Source organism: Alligator sinensis, unplaced genomic scaffold (genome assembly GCF_000455745.1).
Source record: "Alligator sinensis unplaced genomic scaffold, ASM45574v1 scaffold83_1, whole genome shotgun sequence".
Lineage (NCBI taxonomy): Eukaryota > Metazoa > Chordata > Crocodylia > Alligatoridae > Alligator > Alligator sinensis.
In genome coordinates this window covers 2,498,268-2,525,418 of record NW_005842043.1, presented here as the reverse complement: position 1 = coordinate 2,525,418, position 27,151 = coordinate 2,498,268, and the positions used below count along the sequence as shown (strand labels likewise).

Sequence of the window (27,151 nt, the reverse complement as noted above, 5' to 3'; positions counted from 1 at the left end):
CCTGCCGGAGGGGGGCCCCCATTTGCCATGACTATGAACCTGGGTCCTCAGCCCCCTGCCCCCAGTCCCCCCTGCTGCCTGCTCGAGCTAGGTAGCTTCCTGCCACTGTGCACACACCTGGGGACAGGAGGGGCCTGCACCACCCAGATCTGTATGCAGGGTGGGTGCAGCCTGTGGGCTTAGGCTCCTGCCCTGCTTCCCTCCCCTGGAGCCTCTGCAGCCCAATGGTCATGACCTGGCGTGGCAGGGAACAGCAGGGCTGTGTGGGGATCTCCTCACCTCTGCAAGCTCTGCACTGCCCTGGCAACGTGCCTCCTGTGTGTGCCGCTGCTTTGAGGGGAGCAAACCCATGCTGCTGCTCTCACTACAGCCCAGCGCCAGGGCAGCGTAGAGCTTGCAGCAGTGAGCAGCTTCTCCATGTGGCTCTGCTGCTCCCTGCTACACTGGGTCGTGCCTGCTAGGTTGTAGAGGCCCTGGGGGAGGGAAGCAGTGCGGAGTTTGCAGCAGCAAGCAGCTTCTGTGTCCAGGCCTGTTGTTCCCTGACTCCCTGCATCCCTCCCCCAGGGCCTCCGCAGCCCATTGGGCACAACTCAACATGGCAGGAAGCAGCAGAGCTGCACAGAGAAGCTGCTGGTTGCTGTGAGCTCCGCGCTGCCCTGGCGATGCACCTCCTGAGTGCAGGGCTGCGGTGAGAGCAGCAGTGCGGGGTTGCACCCCTCAAAGCAGTGGCATGCACAGGTGGCTCGTCCCCAGGGCAGTGTGGAGCTCTCAGTGGCGAGGAGATCCCTGGTAGCCCCGCTGTGCCCTGCAGCACCGTGTTGTGCCCACTGCACTGTGGAGGTCCCAGGGAAGCAGGGCAGGGACCCAATCTTGCAGCCTTCTTCTGCCCCGTGTACAGATCTGTGGGGCACAGATACCCCCGCCCCTGGGAGTGCGCATGGCAGCGGGGAGCCGGCCCTCCCCCTTCCCTGGATGAGGCACCCACGACCCCATCCTTCTCCCTGCTGAGGCTTTGCAGCTGTGCATTGTGGTCCTGCGCCCCAAGCACCGCCCGGCTGGGCAGCAGCCCCAGCCCTGCCCAGCTCCCTCCCTCCCTCCCTATAGGGGCCTCAGTCCCCCTCTCCCTCCCCCACTTACCTGCTTGAGCTGCTCTGCAGGCTGCCAGGGGCCATGTGCATGTTTATGCACATGGTGCCCCCTGTCTCACCACCTTCCTCCTGCTCTCTGCCAGCCTGCAGGGGAGCTCATTGCAAAACTGTAAAATCTGAGGGCAGGGCTGTCGGGGGGGCGGCGGTGCAGCAATTGGGGCAACTGTCCCAGGCCCCACTGTTTGTGGGGTCGGGTGTAGTGGCCATGGCAAATCTACGCTGCCAGTGGACAAGCTGATTTACCCTGGGCCCTGCACCTTGCTCAGGTCAACTCTGTCCATGGGTTTCTCTGATAAATCAAGAAATCCACGTTTGCCTCTGGTAAAAGGCAAAATCTGTGGTTTACTCTTTTTTTCCGGGAAACAGAAAACCTGGATCCCTGATAATCAGGTGTCTCATCTCTATATACTGCTGTTAACAAGAATGTTATCTCTGGAGACGACAAACTCTCCGTATGCCTGAAGAGAAGGGTGTTTGTGCCCGAAAGCTGCAAAGAACAATTTTTCCAACTATTTAGTTGCTCTAATAAAAGATACCACATCTACCTTTGTCTGCCTGTGATCCTTGTCTACCTATGATCTCTGGAGACACAAATCCACAGTTTGAGAACTGAAACTAAACATCACAGAGATGCTTAGTAGCATCTTCTAGAATCTAGATGAGCACTGAGTCCCATTGGGTAGAGTGGGTTTCATTAATCTTTACTAATCTATAGAGGAGCCTCTGGGAAGCCCATAAGATGGAGTCCCTAATATAGTCCATGGCCTGTTGTGACCTATTTATAAAACTTTTCTGAAAAGGTTACATGAATATATTGTCTCAAATAGTATATAATTAGACGTCATAATCCCTATTCCATGATGAGGCTGGCAAGGTTCTTTGAGTAGATGAGATATTGTTTATTAGACCAACTGAATATTCCATGATGATGTCTTTGAGGTTTAACATATTTTGAATTAAAACTATCTTTATACATTTATTTTTTTAAAAAGCATCTTAACAAAAAATCAAAACATACAATTAAATAAAAAAAAACATTTAAATAAATCAGTGTTTTTTTATTTAAATAAATCATTGATTTTTTTTATTCACCCTACTAACAAGCAAGATTAATGGAAGCAGCATTAAATGAAGTTATAAGTGAAAGGGAAAGGTCAAGTCTAAGTTAGTTAGGTCAGCTCTTTGCCACCTAGATCAGCATTAGGTCAGTGGGCTTCATCTTGACTGCAGGGTTACTTAGGTGCATCCTTTTTACCATATTTGTGTTGTAATTATTTATTTTGGAGCTTCATATGGTTTATGTTGTGTGGAGGGGATAAAATTGGGTACTGCTTTAAGACAAGCTTCCTCCTGAAGTGAACTCATGTTTAGGCTAAGGTTCCCTTCAGCTGATGTAAAAAGCTCCTTATTTCTTTGGAACTTAGTCTCAAACTTGGGTACAGCTGTCCCTAACACTGGCCACCCATTAGTGGCTTTTAATATTTTAGAACTTAGAAATTTAGGTTTTAAGATTATTTTTATTTAGGCTAAGTATTTTATTGGACTGTATAGATAGATACATGCATACAGATACATTCCTGCTTTAAATTATTTGCGTTGTCAGTATTTAGTTTTTTAAAACTTCTAAAGTTTTTCTTGCATTTGTTCCTTTTGGGGGACTGTTTCATTGGGGCAGGCTTTTTAAACTTCCTTCGATACCTGGGTCACCACCTGGCTAGAGGTGGGGTGGGGCAAGGAGGTACAGGCGATGTATCAACACATTCTATAACTCCTCATTACTAGTCTGGTAATTGGTGAGTCATTTATATGCAGTGAGCATACAAATGTTGCCTTTGCTACCATGTTAGTCACTGGCAATAAAGAAAAATTATTTTTTGCTGTGCATTTTTAAAAAAAGGATATATTATTGCTAACATAAATCACAAAGCTTTGGGAAACTTTTACAAAAATGTTGACCATAATAAATTGCTCAGCACTGGTCCCAGCACAAATTGGTCAGAATATTGGTTCCAGCCCTGGTGGCTGTGTGGTAGAGTCCCCACTATGTGGGAGATCAGAGTTCAAGTCCTGGCTGGGTCAAGTAAGAGTGAGTGAAGTGACAGGTGGATAAATTACGGATAGGCATCTGGCTGGGGACATCTGACCCCAGCACTCTCCTGCCTAGGCAGGGGGTCGGACTTGATGATCTGTTGAGAGGTCCCTTCCAACCCTAGCATCTATGAATCTCTGAAATTAAACTTATGAATTGACTTAATATCCTGTTATACTGATAGTAGATGTAATATTCTTTGGTTTGAATTTTTGTAATACTAATTTTGTCTAATTTTAGGGTATACCAAGAAAGAAGATTCCTTTCACAGCTCATCCAGAAATTTCTCTCTGTGCTAAAATCAATACCTGTCTCAGGTATGTAAGTGTGTATGTGATTGTATGTTTTTGTGTGTGTATCATTTAGAGACTCTAAGGATGTTGAGCCAACTCTTCCTTTGGGATATGATCCAGTAGGTGAGGCAGACTGTTGTCACTGTAGAGCCCCATTTATGTCAGTAAGATTGTATGTGTACCTTGGTGTCCACCTTTATGAATCCATATAATTTAATTTAAAAAACATGTTACTTTGCAAAAGTTTCTTTCCTCCTTTAATTACCCAATTAAGCAAAACATTTGAGTTCATTGTCTTGGAACTTAATGATGCATTTCAGCATGTGCTTAGGTCTCATCCCTGACTAAACCATCCAGCCAAGTGTCTGTCCAACCTACTCCTAAGAATTTCCAGGGATGGAGATCCCACAGCTTTTCTAGGTAGCCTGTTCTAATGCTTGACCACCATCATAGTCAGAAAGTTCCTCCTAATTTCCAACCTAAATTTCCTCTGCTCCAGGTTGAGTCTCTTGCACCTAGTCCTGCCAGAGAGAAAATCTTCAGTAATAATCAGTAGATCATTATTAGCCCTACATTGTACATCCTTCAGGGCGCATCTTTTTTTCTTTACTTTAAAACAAAACAAAAGCATGCAAATGCCTCAAGCCTAGTTTTTTTTTTTGGGGGGGGGGGAAGGGGGGGGCCTTTTTTTGTTTTTTTTTAGTTTTTTTTAACTATTCTGGGCCCCTGTTTATTTTAATTTGTCCTCTTGTCCCTTTTTACTTTGATAGGTTTTATTTGTTTAGATTTATAGTAAGTTATACTTTTAATCTGTTTGAATGATGTTTTTCTTGTCCACCCATTGGCACTTCATCAAGGGATATTTATTTAAGTAAACCATGATTCCTTCCTGTATTAGCTTTGTGACGTAACTTTGGACATGTCATTTAAGGCAGCCTCTGGTGCTAATCTGGAGTCACCAAGGTAGATGCAGGGAGATTTCATAGGGGCTAGGAGAAGGAATCTCACTGCACCTTTTAGGCATCCACACTATATCTGTATAGTAGTGGGTGCATTTGGTTTGTTCCTTCTGGTGACCTGGTTGTTGTGAATAGTCTTGCTGTTGATTCTCTGTCAGCCCAGGAGACTTGCAGCTTGGGAAAATTTGAAATTTCTAAACTGACTGTTTCTACAACTGCAAAGACTATATTTTTAAAAAGCCATACAAATTGACATGTCACTTTTGGGATTTTCAGATTTTATACTGTTTGAAAGCCAAGCCCTTTAAAGTCTGAAGGCAGACCATGAACATTTTTGAGTAGTCAGATCCCTTTATAGCATCTCAAATTGCCCACCCTTAAATTAAGGTACTTAAAATTACTAGTGCATTCTGAAAATCCTATTCATGGGTGTTTCACCCAAAATCTACTCTTGTTATGGGCAAATGCTTCAGATCCCTGGAAGATTCAGCCTGTAATCTACTGTGTTAATCTAATACACAATAGTAGCTAACAAGCCTGTCAGCTCCAGGTGTTTAGTTCTTGTTGAAATATTAGAAATATGATGACAGTTTTTAAAACTTAAGGTGAAAATGTATAATATTGAAGAATAGAGGAGTTTCAGACTTCCTTTTTTTTCTTGTGCTTAGGTCCTGTTTCCATGGACCAAGTTCATTACTGTGAAAGATTCATTGAACTTACGATAGATTTAGAGGTAAGAAACCCATAAAACAAAATGTTTGACCACAAGCGGTCATTTTTTTTGGAATGAGCAAATACTCAGTGTTTACCTTCAACTCTTTGCTTCCAGACTGTTTCAGACAGATATGGGTTAAACTTCTGTGTCTAGTGAACATAATTTTCTTATGTCATATTACCAAAACTAGGCCGCGGTAACTTAGCGAGTGTTGCCATATCCACTGAATAGTGAACTGCAGAACTTGATCTTACCTACATTATAAGTCCTGGTTTGCACTTATGTAGTTTACCTCCTTTTAGAAACTGGTTTGGCTGAACCTGTGCAAGTGGTTGCTTGCCTGTTTGTAATTAGGAGTTTGTGCATGTGAGAGTTGGAGGTGACCAATTCTCAGTAGCTGTAATATAGCTAAATTCCCAGTGTGCAGAAGAGACAGAACTTCAGCTGACCAGTTAAAGCTTGACTGTATTAGAACTGAGGCAGTAATTTTGTCAAACAATTAAAATGTTCAAAGCTTTGAATCCATAACAAAAGCTGTCACATTAAGCCATTTCAAACAGTTCACTAGCAGCTTTAAAATGCACAGGTACCTCTTAAAGCCAACCGATTTGTAGTTGCCCATCATTTCTTAAATTAAATGTGGTTAGTGAAAACTTGTGGACTTGACAACGCTGTCCAAGAGACTCAAAAATTAATTTGAAGATTTCACTCTTAATTAAAAGTTTCAACTTTCCCATTATACACACAGTGAATAAGCCTTTGGGATAGGTAATGGCTTCATGTATTAAATACTGTGATGAATTCATTAAATGTTAGTGGATGTAGTGCTGAAAGAAACTGTTTCTCTTGCCAAAACTTTGTGAGAACAAAAGGTAGATAGATCCTACGGTGAAATGTTTGCATTGTCTAACTAAATAGAAGTTTTATAATTGACAAATTTTAGTTGATTTTCGCTACTGAATATTATTTCATTTATATTGTTTTAAATCATTTCAATGTTAGTAAACACACTGATGTTTACAGGAACAAAAAATATGGGTACTTCAGTTCATACTGAGTGATAAAGGGCATACAGATGTTAAATGTTTCTTTAATAAACTTTGCTAGGATCTTAGTAACTAGAAACACCTGCCTAAGTATGAAAGCCAAACTTTTGCAAATACAGGGTGAAATTCAAAGGAGGAAAATATGCTAAAATGGTAGCATGCTGAATCTTAAACCAAAGGCTTACAAACAGTAAATTTTATGTTCGTCTTGTCTGTGCTTTGGGCATTACAGAAGAGTTAGTGTCTGGATTGGAATTGGCACATTAGAGTCATTAGGACAATCTGCTGCATAAGTAACATAAATAATATCACCTGCTAGTTACTCAGCATTTAATCTTTGCCTTTTATTTTCAAAATAAGCAGGTAGGGAGCCACTGCATGATAAGACTGCTAATACAGACTTATGTGTTCTAGGCCTTGCTGCCCACCCGGCGCTGGTTTAATACAGTATTAGATGACTCCCATCTTGTTGTTCACTGTTACCTGTCCAATCTTGCTAAAAGGGAAAAAGAGGGCCATCTCTTCTGCCAGGTAATCTTTAATGTTTATAGTAATGAAGTGTTTCTCGATTCTCAGGTGAATGAAAATGTTTCTGTTTTTATATTATGCAGTTGTGCCCATTGAAAAGAGAGAAACTTTCTCTTCTGGTATGTGTTCATTTTCAGTTGCATTGAACTGTCTAAAGTAGCACAGTCCATTTCTTAGTTGGTTACATTCAGATAAACTTGGGTCTTGACATCCAGAGGTGCTGCATGGGATTTTGATTCTTTATGATGGAAAGGTACCTTTTGGGACCAAAATCCTGCTACTTTAGCTACTTTATAATGCATTTTTTTAGTTTATCAGCCCTCTGCATTTGTGCAGACATAAGCCACTGACAGGTGTTCATTTCTGCTGGTAAGAATTTATTCCAAGATATTTTTCGGAGCTGGAGTGTTGTATATGCATTCCAGTCTCCTGGCTGGAGAGCTACACAGGGAAATTTTCTGGGTTGTTAGAGCTGCTCACTGGACCAGCTGTGACTTTAGGGAAGCCCATTAATTGACAGCCTGCCCTCTCCTGCCTGGGAAGGGAGCAGGCTGTAAAGAGGCAGCCCCATGGTTTTAAATTACTGTTTTTCTAACCCAGGCAGGCTGGACATATGGTGATTTAAAGCCAGAGGCACAGGAAAGTAAGGCTGGAGATAGCTTCACCAACCCTGGGTCCTGGCTCTCTGGCTTCTAAATTGCCCCAACTGGCAGCAGCACACAGAATTTAAAGCCCTTGGGGAAGTGGGCAGGGTAGCATTTACAGTCTGAGGACAGGGTTAGCTTTCTCAGATCCTGTGGCTTTGTATTCCACACCTCCTAGTGGTGGCAACACCTTCCCTGTCATGGTTCCAGGTGCTGTGGGATTTGCAATACCTGCCTCACAGCCCAGCTGGATGATGGGAATGGCATTTAAAATCCAGGGGCTGGGAACTGGGGAATTGCTGGGGCACATTCTTCCAAGGTCTGGAACCCAGACACATCTGCCTCCTGAGTGAACGTCACTAAATCATGCATCACTAAGTTTTGCGTGTCGTGTTTCAGCTTTAGACTCTTCTCCTGCTGCGGGAGAATGTCTCTCTCCCCTCCCCTCCCTTGTCCCACCAGTCACTGGTAGCCAGTCAGGCAGCCAGTGATCTCCCTCCTCTCCTCTCCCTTGGAGGGAGAGGAGGAACTGTTGGATGCTTTCTGAATCAGAAAGAAGTGTTGGGAGAGGTAGAACTTCTTTGAGGAAGAACAATTTTTCTTTCACATAAAGCCCTTGAAGGATGTACACTCCTTGTGCTAGGAGACATGCTTTTCTCCCATACAGATGTAGCACCTATATGTGGCCATAGTGTTCCATATATTCCAAGAAGTTGTTGCTTATTTTCATTTCATTTTTATTAGAGGGGTTCTTGAAATCCTACTTCAGTAATATAAAATTTGAATAGTGGCACTGTTAAAACTGCCCTCACCAGCTTATAACCAGCAGGTAAATTCATTGTCATTTCATTGCATTTCTTATGCAACTATTTATAGAGAGTACAGCTTAGTTATATAAATGAAGCTACTTTAAGATATTTTTGCAGCTTCATCACACTGCAACTAAGCAGGAAGAGCACACACCAACTGCTGAAGCTTCCTTAGCCTGATGAAGGGTTTTTGAACCCGAAAGCTTGCTTAATAACTATTCTCCAACCATTTGGGTTGGTCTAATAAAAGATATCAAATTCACCCAAGGAACCTTGTCTGCAACTAAGCTAAGTTTCCTAAAGGTTTGTTTATGGTGCTTTGTTTATTATTCTCAAATATGGTGCCTGGAAGTGGTATATTGACACCCTGCCCAGTCAGCATACATTATTTCTCAAACCCCAAGTAATGTAACTAGCTGCCTTAGTTTGCCTGTGTGTACTAATAAGCTGTATTGAGAGGAAGAGCTTACTGGTGTGCACTCAGTATCATCCTAATGTGACTACATTTTCTGGTTCATGAAATACTATGCATGGAGCAGGTGTGGTTTGCTAGTACAGCATTGCCTTTATTGTAATTGAACAGCATAGATGTAATCTGTGCAGATGGTCTCTGCTTTAGCTTCTATATGAACTTCTTTGATAACCATTGCTTTTTAATTGTTATTATTTCAGTTTGTTTGAAAGAGATGACTACCTTAAGGCATGTGATTTTATCTGGCTTGTTAACATATTTGAATGTTTCTGAGAGATTTTTCCAGGGTGGGCTTGGTTTAAATCAGATCAATTTAAATCACTGGTCAGGAAGCCTTGATTTAATCCTTGGTTTCTACAAAAAAATGCATTATTGTTATTCAATGTCCTTTATTCATTTAACTTCTTGAAACTTTGCACTTTTAGACAGAGGTAAGAGCTTGACTCTGTACACAGACTTGCAAAGAGACAAGAGGGCTGATGGGTGGGTAATCAGGTCTGTTATCTCTTATCTCCATATACTGCTGTTAACAAGGATGTTATCTCTGGAGGCAAATCCATAGTCTGAGAACTGAAACTAAGCATCACAGAGATGCTTGGTGGGATCTTCTAGACAAGGGGTGGGCAATTATTTTGGGCAGAGGGCCACTTACTGAGTTTTGGCAAGCTATTGAGGGCCACGTGACAGGCAGCCTAGGGCAGATAAATATTAATTTACTAAATTTTTTAGGGACCCCGCAGGCTGGACAGAATGGCTTGGTGGGCCACATCTAGCCCCTGGGCTGCATTTTGCCCACCCCGATCTAGTCCCATTGGGTAGAGTGGTTTTCTTTCATCTTTACTAATCTGTAGAGGAGCCTCAGGGAAGCCCATAAGATTGGGCCCCTAATATAGTCCGTGGCCTGTTGTCACCTATTTATAAAACGTTTCTGAAAAGGTTATATGAATATATTGTCTCAAATAGTATATAATTAGAAGTCATAATCCCTATTCCATGATGATATCTTTGAGCTTTTAACATATCTTAAATTAAAGCTATATTTATATAGGGGTTTTTTTTAAAGCATCTTGACAAAAGAATCAAAACATGATTAAATTTAAAAAATCTGATTTTAAATTTAAAAATCAATTTTTTGTTTGTTTGTTTTTTTTAAATCATTGATTTTTATCCACCCTGTATTGTCCTTCTTAAAATGGTACTGTGTAATCAAGTAGTACTTGAATAATTCATTATACAAGTATATCCTTTGTCTAAGGATTAATCTGAATAGCATTCAGTATAATATGCCTATGGACAGAAGGATAACATTGCCATATGGAGATCTGTAATTAAATTGTACAACTCTCTGCATATGTTTGAACAGGTAGATGTTCTGGGTTATACTGTGATTGTCTTAAAATGTAGTAAAGCTGTTAGATTAAATAATTTTCAAGTTATTTTTAACATAGCTTTTTAACATAGTCCATTCAAGTTTTTTATTGTTTTGCTTTAATGTCCACCTATATCTTGCTAAAAATGCATCTTCCAAGGTTTTTAAATTTGTGAAGTTAGATTTAATCCCTTTTACTAAGGGTCTTTTATTGCAGTTATATACCCCATTGTCATACACATCTCTAAACTTCATGTACTTTTATTTCAGCTTTTAGATATGCTTAAATTCTATACTGGCTTTGAAATCAATGACCAGACTGGAAATGCTTTGACTGCAAATGAAATGACTACAATTCACTATGATAGAATTACTTCTCTACAGGTAGGTAAAAGCCTGAGTTTCAATTTTATTTTTTAAACCTGAATTTGCAACGAAGGTTGTGATTCTGGTGTTCTTAGAAAGAAACTTCTTGGGTTTTTTTCCTGCTGTATTCAAGAAATAGTGTTTAAACTAATATTTAATTTGAATACCTTTACTCAAAGATCCTGAAGGCTTTCATGGAACACATTTCAAATTTTATGCGTGTAGATAGCCAGTCAGTGTGTAGAGATTAGTGGGTCTGTTTTTTGCTGTAAAACAGTACTCTTTCCAGTTTGGATCTTGTCAACTCATTAACTAACAAGGGTCAATCAAGACTATTTGGACTGAAAAGCTAGGTGCACTAGGAAGTGATTATTCAGTAGGTGGCATTTTCCTCAGAATAAGTGTGTGCTGTTAAAAGTGCTATCTTTCAGATGGGATGTAAAACCAAGGTCCTCATTACCTGTGTTCATTTAAAGATGCCTTGATACGTTTTTCATACGATTATAAATACAAATACTTTGAATGGTGTTAATTAGACCATGAAATTATTTCTCTTTAGGTGTTCACAGCAAGTCAGAACTGCAACCTCTAAGGTTCTTTGATTTTTTTCGTATCCATTTTTACTTCAAAAATCAAGAAACCTTGGTGGATGAAATCACCAAGTTTTTTATGGTCTTGTCAAATCTTGCTCGGATTTAAATTGCTATCCTTTGTGAGGGTGTTTTCTTAGCAGTATTGTCTAGCTTTGAAATGTGTTTGGAAAAGATGCACCTTAGAGAAGCAGGAAGTAAAAAAATGAACATCTTCATTGTGAACAGTTGGGTTTTTTTTATTCCTCCTCTGGTAGTGCTTTCATATATGCAGGAAGATGCAGTTCAAGAATATTCATGTTTTGTGCCATTCTCTTTTTTTACTGCTTAACTTGTCAATGTATTTTTCGCTGTTATATTTGGACTTAATATGTAGACAATGTTGGTTGAATATCTCACTGAATTTTGTGGGCATTTTTAGAGAGCGGCTTTTGCACATTTCCCAGAACTCTATGACTTTGCTCTCTCAAACGTGGCAGCGGTTGACACACGTGACTCGTTGTTGACGTTCTTTGGACCACTGAGGTAAAGCAACAAATTAGAATTTAACTTTTCTTTTTCAAGTTTTGTCCTTCCTATCTTTTTGTTTCCCAGCCTCCATCCCATCCCACCCTACCCCGCCGCAGCTGGTCAGCGCCTACCCTAGTCCCTGTCCCTCTCTCACTGCAGGGACCTCGATCTACCCCCCTGCCTGCCCCCACGCCCCTTCCCTTCCATCACAACAGGCTTACCAGCTGAACACTACTCTACAAGCTGCCAGGCTATGTATCAGAAATCTGATCGCTTTCGGCCAATGTGCCTCCTTAAATCGACTATCGGTATCAGCCCCAAGAATCTCTATCAGTGCACCTCTAATTGGCTGGGTGACTTTAGGCAAATTGTTTGTATTGCTTTTACTGTCTGGGGAGTCTGAGGCCTTGTATACACTTACTTGGGTTATGCTGAAAGAAGTTCTGACTGCAGATAGCAGCTGTCCCTGCAGAGCCTCTAAAAAGCTTACATATCCATGTGTTTCTGACTGCTCTGCAGTCCCACTGTAGCAGCTGCTTTAACTGATCACAAAGGGCCCTTTGGGAAGGTACCATTTGCTGAATTGGCTGCTAAAGCCAGGAGAAGGATCAGGAGTGTCTACATGCACTTTCTCATGGGCAGTGGCAGTAACTCCTTTAGTGTGGAAGAGATGGTGTAAGCAGAAAGTGAGGGTGTGGGGGGAGTTTGGTTATAGAGGACATGGACTCAAAAGTCTTATATCAAAATGTGGTAGTGTAAATCAAGGATTCTCAGACCTAGTTTATCTGTCATTTATCTGGAGGCCTTTAATCTCTTGACTTCATTGGAGCTATGTGCAGTATAAATACTTATTAGTATGTAATTGTTTGAGGAAAGGTACCTGCGTGTGTGTTTGCAGCGTAAGGCCCCAAAGCAAAACTAGGCATACCTCAAGACATTTCTTGGGGATGAATGGTTAATAATTAGCCTGAACATGAAGAATGATCTTGGCCCTAAGTTGTTGTTATATGCAGCATTAAGATCAGCGATGGAATTACTGATACCATGACAACATTTCTTGATTGGGAGTTGCGGGGGAAGGGAGGGGAGATATAAAAAACAAACCATGTACTTGTTCTGACAGTTAAGGTGCCTAACCACTGCTATTGAATCAATGAAATAATGATGAAAATTAAGATGTTAACTAGAAAATTTGACTGTATTTTTCTGTTCTTGTAATCAAAGTCTTTCTGAAGGTGTTCTCCGGCTGTCATTTTTTTGATCACTTTTATAATTGTGTAAATGCTACATTGATCTTTCCTGGAAATTACTGGGCTTACTGACTAAAAAATGTTTATAAGCCATGCTAAGGCTTTTTTTCTTGGTACGTGGTTTTTATAGTTAGAGAACACAAGCCGTTTAGTATGTTTTAACAGCTTCTCTAAAAGTAAAAAAAAATTACATAGCAACTTTTGTCTGTTTTTATTCTGTGCAGTTCAAACACGCTCCACCAGGTGGCATCATACCTCTGCTTGTTACCAACTTTACAGGAAGGGGAAGATACAAGCTATGAAAAAGAGTTGCTGCTAGAATTGCTGGTAAACCACACCAGTGCTATTTGAATTTCTTACTTGTTTTGATTTTTTTTTCCTTGACTGGAGTAAGATCACAAATGCTGGCCATGTCTACACAAGATGCTGACTGTGCAGTCGTTGCTGTGCAGTCATTTGGTACCTATTTATATAAACAAGTACAAAATGATTGCACAGTAACTGGAATTACTGCGCAGTTAGTAGCACCAAGGAACAGCTTTCTGTGATGCTGACTGCGCAGTAGCGTCACATCATGCTTTCTGCCATGTGATGTTGCTGCGCAGTCAGGATCTCATGTAGACATGGTCACTGAAACTATAATATAGGCTATGTAGGAGCTTCTAACTGAGAAAATTACTTACAAATGACAGTAATATAGTGATTTGGCAAATTGGAAATTATTCTATAATTTTAAATCAAATTAACCACTCATCTTTCTTTAAATGGGAAAATAGGAAGTAGTCTCATTTCTTAGCCACAATAATGTTGGAGGCTGTCAGGAGAGTCCTGGGGGCAGGTGTTTGAGAGCTGATAAACATGTGTACATGCTTTCATATCAGGCTGCTTAGACTTGCATAAAAATATAGATGGGCTGTAATTTTGAAAGCTGCATAGACCAGTGGTTTTCAGCCTTTTTCATTTGCGGACCCCTAAAAAATTTTGAATGGCAGGCCAGACTCCTTTGAATTGTAAGTGTGGAGATTCACATACTTTTGATTGGTGATGGGCATAGCCCCAGGGGTCCACAGACCACAGGTTGAAAACCACTGCCTTAGATGGATTTAGACACCAGTTGATAACTGAACATTCAGATACTTTAGGTGGTTTTTAAAAGAGCTTGACGTCAATACACCGATGAGAGAATCTTCTTTTAACGTTAGTAGATAGAAGGGGGGACCAAGGAATTCTGAAATGGTCAGTTAAGATGTGTGGCATGTTAATGTATCCACTGCTCTGGTTGCTTTTCAGAGTTTCATTTTTATGTATCTGACTTTATTTTAAATTGTCAAGGTATTTTTTACGTATTTGTATATAAGCAGCACTAAATCTAATTGTGAATGCTCCTGCTGCCATTAAAAGATCTTATTGGGTGGATCTTTTTTCCAAATGAGGGTTTTTATAAATATTGTTGAGTGTAAAATATCAAACATAACTGTTGTAAAAAAAGATTGACATTGGGGGAAAAAGATAGCAGCAAGTCCTTTACCTTCATTTTAACTTTAAGCTTTGGGAAATTTTAGCTAAATGCTTTCAACTTCATTTTTCTTTTGATTAATTAGCTGGGATAGGACATCTGTAGGTTGGTTTAAACTTCTACCATTGTCTTTTGTGGAGTAAAAATATATTTCTTAACACCCCATTACCCCCACCCTGGGTAATTCTTAAACCAAGACACCCAAATTGCAGTGAGACATTCTCATGTTATGTGCTCAAGCCATATGTGACCTGATACTACTGGACTACATGTTAACTAATCTGTGATGGTATCTTTGTGTGGTTTCATTTGTGTTTAATTGGAGTTGAAATGTTTCAGAATGTTGATAATATATCACTGGGCCCTTGCCATATTCTCTATGGACCTGGTCTTTTAACTTCAATGAGCTTTTAAGAGTCATTTGCTATAAATAGGGCTTTTCTCTTTCTTAGGTGTCCCGTCATGAGCGTCGAATATCGCAGATTCAGCAGCTCAACCAGATGCCTCTCTATCCCACAGAGAAGATTATTTGGGATGAAAATATTGTCCCAACTGAGTACTATTCTGGAGAAGGTATGTTTGCTGAAAGATATTTAGATCTTTCTTAAAGCTATATAGTTCAATGAATTTACACTTCATTTTATTGGTCATTAAATATAGCTTGGTACCTTTAAAGTACTGCTCTGTGGGTTCTCTTTGGGTATTTGTTTTCATTTATATTTCAGTATTTGCTTTTTGCCTATTTTAGTCTCATTTAACTTTTCTAGAAGAAAAAGTTTTATTTTTATTGACAATAAATTTCAGATGAAATTGGCATGTTCATTGGGAAGCAAGAAAACTATTTTTTTAAAAGAAAGTTTTGTGTTGTATGTCTTTGTGTTGACCATAGCATTCTGACTTGCCATGCTGCTACTATCTCAGTATCCCTAAACTCTAGTGTGTATCCTCAGAACTAACAATTATAAAATTGCATATGCTCAGAAAAGATTATCAAAAACATTTGAAAAGTTTGTTAAATAGTTCAGTTTCCATATGCTATTAATGGAGATACTAAATATTTAAACTTATTTCCATAACTTCCAGTCATTGATTCTTAGCCAGTATGCCATGGTACCCTCAGGTGCCGCTTAATACTAGGCATGCAAATTGCTTAATACTAGGCATGCAGTCAACCTACACATGATTCACAAGATAAATCCAGAGATTTCCAATAGGAATCCATAATGTCAAAAACATCTTGGACTGTTGTGGCCTTTCTGACTTTGCAACAAAAGAATTTCTGTTACTTTTTCTGTAATGAAGAAATGAATCGAAGTTAAGAGTTGGCATTATCTGAGGTGTACCTTGAGACTAACAAAAGGTTAAGAACCACTGCTGTAAGTATAATATGACTGTCTTAATTTATTGTAGAATGTCTCTATTAGGTGCTTCCATATTGGGCATTTATCTCTATCATAACAAAAAACTAAGTGAGAGCATGCATGTGAGAGCCTTCCTGCAGTGAGTTCATGTGGCTGGACCCAGGACACGCTATGACAGCCCAGAGTCATAACTGTAGTCTCAGCCATAGAGCATGTCTGATATTTGGGGAGTCTTAGTTGCCTCTGCTGAATCCACATGAAATTTGGGCACTTTTTTCCAAATTTGGCATATTTTCATGAGGAATACAACAGCATATCCCTGACAGAATGGCACCTCTTACCAAATTTCAAATTCTTGCTTCAGAGATTACCAGAACTTCTTTGTTTAAACATGGGCAAAGCAAACTTATTTTTTTCTAGCGGCAGATGAGTCACTTTTGTTGACTTCACTTTTTTTCTGAGAGGTAAATGTATGCTTGGAATGGCTTCATAAGGAGCGGGAGGCTGCTGCTGGGGAGTGGACAGCAGCTGTTTCACTGTAACTTACATGTGTATGAGCCGGTAGCAATACAAGTTTACCAGAATTGCTCCAGCTTTAACTTTGCTTCATCCAGGGTCACATTTGTAGTGATTTAGCTTACTTGTAGCCCTACAGGATCTTGTGGTGTGGCCAAGCATCAGCAGACCTATATCTCCCCTTTTGAAGCTTTTCCTTGTGTATGCTTGTCCATGTCCTGTGGCAGATGCTCAGCATAAAAAAACAAAAGTTCAGATGACCATAAATTTGTTCTAATTTTCCATATATAGAATCTAATCTAATTCACCCCTCCCACCACTTCCGGGGGGAGGCAGTGGGGAGGAAGGTGGTAGGGGGAGGTCATTGCCCTGTGCTTGTGTCTGCCTCCCAGCCACCACTGTCCCCTGTCTGCCCCAATTCTCCCAGCCTATGCTCTCCTTGCTTCCCCCCCAGCTTCTGCTCTGTGCCTGTAGGCTCCGTCCCTGTTCTAGCCTGGGACACTGAGCATGGCCCCAGCCCAGCCCCCGTGACAGCCGTGAGCCACTGGCTTGGGGCTGTGCTCAGTGTCCCAAGTGCATGGAGCCTGCTGGCGCAGAGCAAAGATAGGGGCTTTCCTTCAGCAAAAGAGGTTAAGCCACAGTGGTTTACCTTACAGTATTTACGGGGATAAAAGCATTCACACACAGGCAGTTGCCTCAGTGCTTTTGACATATGGAAAAGTCTCATGCTCTTTTGTTTCATGGTAAATTGTAGTTTGGGTGTAGTAATTCAAGGTTTCAGTGATTTCATTATCATTGTATCATTTATCATTGGTATTATGATTGCTTCTGGTGAAAACATTCTACTGTGGATAATTTGCTACAACAGTGCAAAGATAAGTGCCGTTTATTTTAAGCGCTATAGTTGTGTGCTGATATTCCATCAACTGGAGTAAAATTGTATAGCTAGGTCAGTTAAGAAACTAGAAAAAAGGGCTTATGCCTGTTTTGTACAGTGTGGCTGTTATTTAAAAAAAAAAAAAATTCTGTGCTGTGATGTTAGCTCAGTGATGGAATTGCATATGGTATTTGTGACTAAATAAAACCAGTACATTTTTTGGGTTAAAAGAAGGAAAATTCTAATCCTTCTAATGCCTCTTTCTTTTGTAGGTTGTCTCGCTCTTCCTAAACTGAATTTACAGTTTTTGACTCTTCATGACTACCTGCTACGGGACTTCAATCTTTTCCGCTTAGAGTCTACTTATGAGATCAGACAGGACATTGAGGATAGTGTCAGCAGGATGAAACCTTGGTAATTTTGGTTAAAACAAATGAAACACCCCCAGTTTTTTGAAAATAAGTAATTGGTGTCATGTGTTAAAATTTTTTTTAAAAAATCACCCCAGTTGTAACCAGCTGAACTGGCTATATGATATACAATAGGAATATTATATATTACAGTGTATGTGATATAAAATATTTTGTTGCAGCATAGTTTTGTGTGTAAGATTCTCTTAATTATGTTATGAAAATATGGTTTGGTCCTGTAGGAGGATATATTTGTAAGAGTTTTTGACCACTGTATTTTGAAAAGTATTTCTAGACGCATCGTGATAATGTTTTTGTTAGCTACTAATAAAATTTCACTACATTGGAATTGTTCTTAGTATTATGCAAATTATCAACAGTTATATGTTGGATTTTGAAAAACACTTGGTATTGATAGAACTGTATTCCCATAATGTCTATAAAAACATCATCACTGACTTCGTTGGGGCAGTGTTCAGTGCGTGTGAAAATATTACTTGGATGTCGTCATTCTCTTGTTTCCTTCACAAATCAGTTACAGCTGTATATGGAATGGTATCTGTTTCATACCCTATAATTTTTCCATTTGTAGTAGTTTCTTTCTGCTTGGGTGATTTTGTTTTTTAAGACATCAGTTCAGAGTTTACCAATATCCTGACAAGACTAGAAGAATATGCAACTAAAAAGTACATTTGCATTATGTTTTGGTTCTTGTTTACAGGATGCACCAAAATTACTTTAGTGACTTCAAATTCTGATATTCTGCTTTTTATCTTTTAATAACAGGAGCAGATTTTGATATTTAAAATAAAGCAGTTCAAAAAAAATCAAAATGCTTGACTGAATAATGGCTGTAATGTAATGTTACTTTTTAGGCTATCAGAATATGGAGGAGTCGTGTTTGGTGGATGGGCAAGGATGGCACAACCCATTGTCTCGTTTACTGTTGTAGAAGTGGCAAAGCCCAACATTGGTGAAAACTGGCCTATGCGAGTGAGAGCAGATGTTACAATCAATTTGAATGTTAGAGATAACATCAAAGATGAATGGGAAGGTACTTGTTTTTTGTTCAGCAATAAAGCACTTCTCAATTTGATCTTAAGTATCAGTATTTGGAATGAATATAGTGCTCTCATTATATCTTTACAGTGTTGAATATCCTTGTCCTGTTTTTTTTTTTAAAGGCATAGCAGTAGCTATACCAGGGTTAGGCCTGGGTTATAGAGTTTAGTTTTAACAGGAGCTTCAGAACTGCTAGTATACTCTGTCCCAGCTCAGAGAGCTTTCTCTTGTGTCTTAAGTCCTGTTTTACATTCTCATGCAGTCTAAAACCGTGAACCCTAGCCTTGAAGGTAGTTATGACATAACTGCTGCAAACTTTCCTCCTAATACTTAGAAGAAAGGTTCTGGTTGGTGATTAATGTTTAAATGACTACATCAGGTCAGTGATGTTCTGGATAATGGAGTTGGGCAGTTTGTACCTATTCTTTTATACTGTGATCCATTCCACATGTTGGAAATATCCCATTTTTTTATGGCAGGGGGACAGCCATCTAGCTCTTTATGAAGTTTTCAGTAATGTAAACTATCATTAATTAGCAGGCATCCATAACATAAAACATGAAAATGTCAATAAAACTGCCCTGGGATGCGTCAACAGTTGAGATTTGCATCAAGAATTTTTGGATCTGTAAAACTGCCGTGTGAGGGGTCAGCAGTTGAGATTTGAATCTAGGATTTAAGTGTAAAACTATAGTACCTGAACTAAAAGACCAGTTCTGTTTAGTCAGTCAGTAGCATACTCAAAACTATACATTTTGCCTTGTCTAAGATTTAAAGGTGCAACGTGTTGGATAATGCACTAATTTAGGTAAGGTCTAAGTAGTTGAACTTCTAAAGAGAGCCATACTGAATTAGGTATGGGTTATATTAAACAAAATGGAAAATATGAAACGAAAGCTTCTCTCTCTACCTAGGCAGGGGAAAAGGATCTGTTCCTTATCAGCCTTTTAATCTTATATTCTGGACCATTAATATGTCTTAACCAATTCAGCATCTTAAACTCTACAAAAATGTGCCACCTACAGCTTCATGCTTTCATTCACTACAATAGTCTCTTACTTCAAAGGGTTGCTTTTGAAAGAACCCAGTTAATGCATTTCCTCCTATGCAGAAACCACCCATTCCCCTTAGCATGTCAGTGTGGTGTTCACCCAACTAGCAGAACTACCATATGAACCACTATTAAGACCGTGCATGTTTTCTAGCTGAGTAGGAGGTTGATCAGGCTGTAATAATTGTTCCAGTGATGCAATACTTTTCTGGGACTGAACATTGGGTGACTGCAAATTTGCAACAAGAAAATGACTGCTTTTACAGAGGTGTACTGTATTTACTCGGTTCTAGAAAAAGGTTTTTTTTGACCGTTTACCAGGCTGCAGGGGCCAGGCACAAAGGAAGGTAGGTTGCAAGAGGCAGGGGACAAGCTGCCTGCCTCTCATTGCTTCTTCCATTGCCTGTCTCTTGTTGTTTTTCCGTGCTTCAGTGGTTGTGGGGATGAATTTAAGACAATCCTTCAATAATTAGATTTGATACATAGAAAACTATAGCAAATTTATAAATTTTCCATGTGTAGAATCTATTGGGGGTCATCTTAAATTCCGGGTCATCTTGGATTTGGGTAAATACAGTTGAAATTGTAACTTTGTTATTTTTGAGGTCTCAGACCTACTGATTTAGATAGGCTCTTTTGGCATTAGTTCCAAAACAAGTTTGCCCGTATTAGGGGTTGGCAACTGTTCTAGTGTGGCAGGGCTAAAATAACATAGCTCAGTCTGAGTTGGGCTGGTGCTTCCCTCTTAGCCATTACCTGTGTATGTGACCCAAACACCATAGGAATCCCTCACTACCAAAATGCAGCTGAATGGATCCGGTGCTGAAATGCTACTCGTTGTCTGCCTGGTGAAGCCCAGATAAATCATTTAGCAAGCCAAATCTGGTCTGCATGCCATAGCTTTCTGACCTCTCACCTATATCAGTAGTGTTATTTGGATAATTACCATAATGTGTCTGCCACTCCTGGGAATTTTAAATATCTGCCTTTTGTTTTTATTTTCAAGAATGCCTTTGTATTTGAGATACTTTGACAAGTTTTTTACCACTAAGGAGGTGATACTTCCCCTCTATTGGGCGCTGGTCAGACCGCAGTTGGAATACTGCGTGCAGTTTTGGGCATCACACTTCAAGAGGGATGTGGATAACCTGGAGAGGGTCCAGAGAAGGGCCACTCATATGGTTAAGGGCTTGCAGGCCAAACCCTATGAGGAGAGACTGGGGCACCTGGACCTCTTCAGCCTCTGCAAGAGAAGTTTGAGAGGCGACCTTGTGGCTGCCTATAAGTTCATCATGGGGGCACAGAAGGGAATTGGTGGGCTTTACTCGCCAAGGCACCCCTGGGGGTTACAAGAAATAATGGCCATAAGCTAGCAGAGAGCAGATTTAGATTGGACATTAGGAAGAACTTCTTCACAGTTCGAGTGACCAAGGTCTGGAATGGGCTCTTTCCTGCCTATGCAGGGGGTCGGACTCGATGATCTATTGAGGTCCCTTCCGACCCTAACATCTATGAATCTATGAAAGTTAAGATTGATGAGTCCATAACTTATTAATAAATCCTACCAATAGAGATGACCAAAGCGCTCCATAACTAAGACTTGTGGGACTGTTGACATGACAGCTGCTCAATTGGATATGTCACTGAAGCAAAGTCAAGGTGCTGAATATTTCAGTTACACATACCATTTAAATTATGATAGAACTCAATTCGTGTTATAAGAGTAATGCTCTGCCTGCTAACAAGAAGAGACCAGACAAAAAGTGTGAAAGGATGTTGCACATACTGTTGGTGCCCCATTATCAACTGTAGAACATCTGCTTTATTTTATAATAGATTTGAAAGCTAAGTTTTGACTTAAAATCTGTTTTTCTCAGACCGGGCCTTTTGAATATTGGCAATTCCTGAATGCAGCATCATATATCCTACATTTCCCAGTAGAGTGTTTATAGGCAACAATTTGTTGCTTGGGGAAATAAACCTGAGTTGACCTTGTTGGCAAGTTGTACAGATACAAGTATTCCTATTCTGGAGACACCTGTTGGATGTGCCGGAGTTGGATAATGTGTTTATCTGTAAAGGCTGTCATGAAGCACATATGTTGAAATTGGACCATGCAATAGAGTTGTTTGTTTATAGCAATAAAAATAACTTTTAGATTGTGATTGATAGGATTTTAAGTCTCAACACAAGTTTGGTTATGTAACAGTTTTTTGCTAGTAGTAATATTTCCATATTAGGTCAATTGATGTCAAATGGAGAAAAAAGGGTAGGAATTTTTGTGTGGAATAGAAAGGCAACAGCAAGTATGTACACAATAATTAGAATATGAGCCAAGGTATTGTCGAAAAAGCTGGATGTTGGACATATATGTAAAATGTTTGATACTGCTTATATGCAGAAAGTTGTGCAAAAAATAAATAAAGTTTTCAGGGAGGTACCATGAGGCCTTATTGAATGTTGAGAGAATGTTATTATAGTTCAAACCTTTCTCTTTCCTTTCCCCCATTTCCATAGGCTTAATTTTTTCATAGTCTTTATGAAGCTCTCTAATGCTAACTCTAATCTAAAAGTGCCCTGATCCTATAGTTGCTTCCTCTTTTTTTCCTGCCCTCTTTGTTAAGTGGTATCTTGCCAGAAAGTCAGATTTACATTTTTTATTTTAACTTTTAAATACAGTTATTTGCTGATTACCTGACAGCCTGGTCTGGTCTGGAGTAGTTTTGTAGCAGTTAGATTTCCATCATTCTTGATCTTTTCCCACTTGTCCCACGGTTTGTGATCAAGTAAAAATAACAACTGAATATGAATATAATGTGTCCATAGAAACTTTAAAGTACATTTCTAGGAAGTTTATAATCCTAGCAGTGTTTGTAGCTGTAGTGTTTTGTTAATCTAATTATTAATTCTGTTAATTAAATTCTTGGATGATTAACAAGTAATTGTAAATGTTAGTGTATTTAAATGTAAATATGCATCTGTCTTACAGGGGGCTTTATTAAACTTTCACATTAGTTATTATTTTTAATGTCTGTAGCCCCATGGCTGCACTGCTGTTTAAATCGCAAAATAAGAAAATAGTTCATCTATGGGATTAACATACATATTTGTTAACGTTTATATTGGGAAGGTTATAAGATCACAGAGATCAGCAGCTGCCAATAAGAATGAAGGACAGGGATTCTTATTTTACTCCTGATTTAGCAAGGCACACATGTGCCTAAATTTTAAGTATGTGAGTAGTCTCAGTAGCCTAAGTATACTAATGGGCTTTATATTAAATAAATCCCTTAAGCAATCTGCTGAATCAGGGTCTAGCAGGAGAATTTACTGTATCACATCACCCCATTTTTTCCTTATTTTTATAGTATTTTCTGAGTGTCTTTTTATATAATTCGCATAAACTAAGGATTATTCCAGTAAGTAAAAAAGACAACTGATTCTGGACCCTCTGTAAGTAAGACACATGCCTTAAAACAGAATGCTCTAAATACTAAACAGATGTCACTCCTGATCTTACTTGAAAGTCAAAAGGGAGGGGGGGGGAGGGGTTTCCTGTTTTATAATTTCCAGTTGCTTGTAAATGAACCAACACAGCAAATATTAGTGAATAAACCAAGTACCGTATTTTCAATCAGGTCTCCGTAAACATGACGTTTGTTTTTTGATTACGGTTCGTCCCACACAACCTTATGGCACAAAATTTGATCGAAGGCGACCCTTCGTGGAGCAAATTGGCCTAGTGTATGTCAGGGGATGTGAAATCCAAGGCATGTTGGATGATAAAGGCCGCGTCATTGAAGAAGGTAGGATGATGCTTTATTGTTTTTTTTGATAGACTAAGTATTTATTTTGAGAGGTAGCTAATGACTTCTCTCATGTTTTAACTGCAAAATACTATAATATTAACCGTATTAATAATTTAAAAAAATATTACCACACTCCTCAAAAATCCTTTGTGTATGTCTTAGGAAAAGATGATGAGCCATTTTTTTTCAGATGGTATAAATCATTATAGTTCCATAGTCCATAGTGTTTTCTTTCTGTTAAAATAAAATGGACGTGTTTGTAAAACATTTTTAGACATAATGTGAAAGCATGCCAATAAACTAATTGTGGTGTCTTTTAAGGATTCACAGAAATTATCTGCGCACTGAATTTACGCAATTCAGTGCTGATTTACTCTTAATTTGCTTTCAGCATGATTTCTTTCTTTTATCGGATTCCCATTTCTTTTTCAGGGCCTGAACCCAAACCAAGACTTAAAGGAGACTCTAGAACTTACAGAGTGTTTCTAGATCCTAATCAGTATCAGCAGGACATGACAAACACAATTCAAAATAGAACAGAAGATGTCTACGAGACGTTTAATATAATCATGAGGAGAAAGCCAAAAGAGAACAACTTTAAGGTATGTCACCATACAGTTATTTTTTAGGATAATAGTTATCCAAATGCGTTAACAGTTCTTGAAAGCTACAGGCTTGATTTTTACTGAGGTGACCTTTTTCAGTGGACAAAAAATGGTTGGATTTAATTTCCCTAATAAACTAGTATCATTAAATAAAACAAAATCTTTGAAGACCTTTATTTTGAAATAATGTCCTTAAATATACAGTTTGGACAGTTAGGGATTGTTTTCAGCTGTCACTTGAGACATCTTGGCAGGTTTAAGCTTGAACAAGACTTCACTGTTACGATTTTAAAGATTTTTTTAAAATCTAAAGCTACAATTCACAAAACCTTCAGTAACATAGTAATGCATATTGCCTCTACTAAGAGTAACACAGGAGCAAACGTTGGCATTCATCAGATTCAGTAGACATGGGATATTTTTAAGTTATCTGTTTGCTTTTTTAAGTAATGTCATGTTTTAGTGTTTCTCTTAATTGGTATGTTGCTTGTTGCTTCTCATTTAATTAGTTTGATAAGCAATCTAATAAGTAATCTTTCTCAGACTTCAGAGTTGTTTTCTGTGCACATATTTACATTTACCTAAAGTCTAGTTGCAAACGGATTTCTGATGATAAATATTGTGGTCACAGAGAGAGTGCATTTAGAAAAAAATAATCTGAAAACAGTACACATTTTTATAGACTCCTCTCCTTTCTCTTCTTTGCATCTGTTCTGCATCCTCATTTTAAATTCTTTTGCAGTCTCAGAAAGGTGGACATGCATTATCTCCATTTCTTGAATGGGTATAGCAATGTAGCTTTATCTCTCTTCCTGGAACAAATTGCACTTCTTGTAGAATAACTTCTTACTTGTAGAATAACTTCTTACTTGTTTGATGGGGCCCACATGGGGAGATGCAGTAACTAAATCAAGTAATTTTGTTATGTGATTGGGGGAAGGTGGGGATGAGGACAATACTCCTTTCTATCCACATCAGCATAGGAACAGTTATTGTCATGCATAGCTTAATTATTAATTCAGTGTTGTTTGTATTCTTTGTAGAATTACTAAACGAGCCCCCATTCACTTGATATTATTTAGAGTCTTCAGTAGCTAACAAGAGTTTGTATTTTGAGAGTCATTAGGATCAGGGACTGCTACATTTTGGGTTATCCAGATGTTCTCAAATTTAAAGCGCAGCATTGATTTTTCATCTTGCATTAGAATAAGAGTATTTTACCCTGTTATGTCTCTAAATGCTTTTGTTCAGTGTTCTTTTATGTTCTACAGTCTTGACAAAAGAACAAACGATGCAATTTTTTTTTCTCTTTAGATGATTTTATAACAAGTGCTATGAATTGTTTAGTTATGTATTGCTGCTTATCCTGAGTAGCTATACCTGCATTTTTATCAGCATTTCATATGAGATAACAGTTTTAGTATAGACTTTTTCAGGGAGCTTGATCATTTCATGTTACTCCTGTTACACTGTTCCAAGTTTTTAGATGGGCCATAAAATAAATCTTCTGTCTAAAAAACATTCAGATTAGCAGCCTTTAACTTCCAGATATACTTCATGATAATTTTATGCTAATGGAAAACTGTTTTAAATCTAAGTTTCAGCAATTGAGCCACTAGTACAAAGTGATGGAAGCTCCATAATATCTATTTGGTCATAACTCATTTTTTTCTGTCTTCTTTTAAGGTTACTTTTGTGTAGAGCAAAAGGGAGAGAGAATTCTTAAGTATCTGTAGTTTGTAAGATCACTTATTAGGCCTCCGCCGCATGTTACATGTGTTATGCAATTACCTAGTTAATTGTGCAATTAATTTAGACCAGCTACATGTGCATATTAACTAACACACCTTAAAATAGTCCAACCAACTATCAAGTTAGAGCTGGAAAAGATGTAATAACTTTTGTGGCTGGTTTCTATCCAGCTTTAATTTGCATGTATAGCAAGATAGGCCCCCACAGCTAGCACCATACATTGCTGCAGCTTGGAGTTTCGCTGCTGACAGGACTCCCAGGCAGAGCACCATCCCATGGGCTGTTGTGGCTGGGAGTCCAGTCAGCTGCAGCACTTGCAGGTGTGGGAGCTTGCTACTAGTATGTCAGTGCAGGGGGAGCCCAGGGTTGGTGCTGGATCCATCTGATTCTGGATCCCACAGTCATGCCTTCTGCTCTGGGTGGCATGGCAGGGGGTGCAATTGTGTGGATTGTGCATCAGATTATATCGCGCCTTTACCTGAACATCTAGAAGGGGGGACCTTAATGTTGTATAAGCTCAATAACAGCTGATTGTCTACTGCTGCTCCTTGGTACAGTTTGAAGATTAGTTCTTATTATAAACTGGATATTCAAAAGTCCGACTAAGCAAAAATAAAACCACAAATTTGTTGTTTAGAGACCATCCTGTTGAAAAGTAGGTCATTGCCAACTGACTTTTGATTCTGTTAGTTGGGAATTTCCAAAGAAATCTATTAGATGTATTTATATTCATGCATTACAAAGCTGAGTAAAATGTTAATTTTAATAGGGGGTCTTTGTAATATGTTCTGTGAGGTTACATAAGGAGTGAGGCACAGGACCCTTTTTGCCTTTCCCCATAGGACACAGGTGTGCATTTGATATGAAGTAATGACTTTGCACATTGGTCAGTTCAGGGCAATCTAGTGCTATCTGGGAATAACTGAATATAGCAGCAGTCTTTTATTTTACCATTTTTCTTGTTAAAATCCTAGAAAATTCATTAATTGCATTTAAGGAATGTTAAGTGTAAAAGTGCATAAAAGTAAAAAAATCATAAGGTATAGCTGAAAGGAACCCCTAAAGGTCATCTAGTCCAACCCCCTATCTGAGGCAGGATCACCCCTCTCCAAACCATCCTGTACAAATCCTTGTGTAATCTATTACTAACTACACAGGCAACACTGTAACACAACTACAATACATAGCACCCTACCCTAACACAGGTAGAGCAAAGGAACAGTGGTGGTCAATGTTCTGCTGCTGCAAGGTTTGTTAAAGTACCCTGGAAAGATTCAAGTAAGGCCATGTGCCTCACTACAGAGGAAGGCAAAATCCCTCATAGTCAATATCAATATGACCATGGAGTAAAATTTCTTCGTTACCAATCACCAAATTTGACCCTGAGAAGAGGAGCAATGACCT

General features: G+C 39.1%; 1 protein-coding gene across 1 annotated transcript in view; it reads left to right on the top strand.

The window, feature by feature from the left end:
• Positions 1 to 27,151, top strand: part of AQR (aquarius intron-binding spliceosomal factor) — a gene marked incomplete at its 5' end in the record, with an annotated part of 88,200 nt that overhangs the window by 12,674 nt on the left and 48,375 nt on the right. Inside the window, 11 exon segments of the mRNA XM_025203079.1 lie at positions 3,478 to 3,554; positions 5,158 to 5,222; positions 6,665 to 6,781; positions 10,343 to 10,456; positions 11,450 to 11,553; positions 13,013 to 13,115; positions 14,757 to 14,877; positions 17,331 to 17,472; positions 18,344 to 18,522; positions 23,220 to 23,387; positions 23,823 to 23,992. Of these exon segments, the coding sequence (XP_025058864.1) occupies positions 3,478 to 3,554; positions 5,158 to 5,222; positions 6,665 to 6,781; positions 10,343 to 10,456; positions 11,450 to 11,553; positions 13,013 to 13,115; positions 14,757 to 14,877; positions 17,331 to 17,472; positions 18,344 to 18,522; positions 23,220 to 23,387; positions 23,823 to 23,992 (1,360 nt within the window).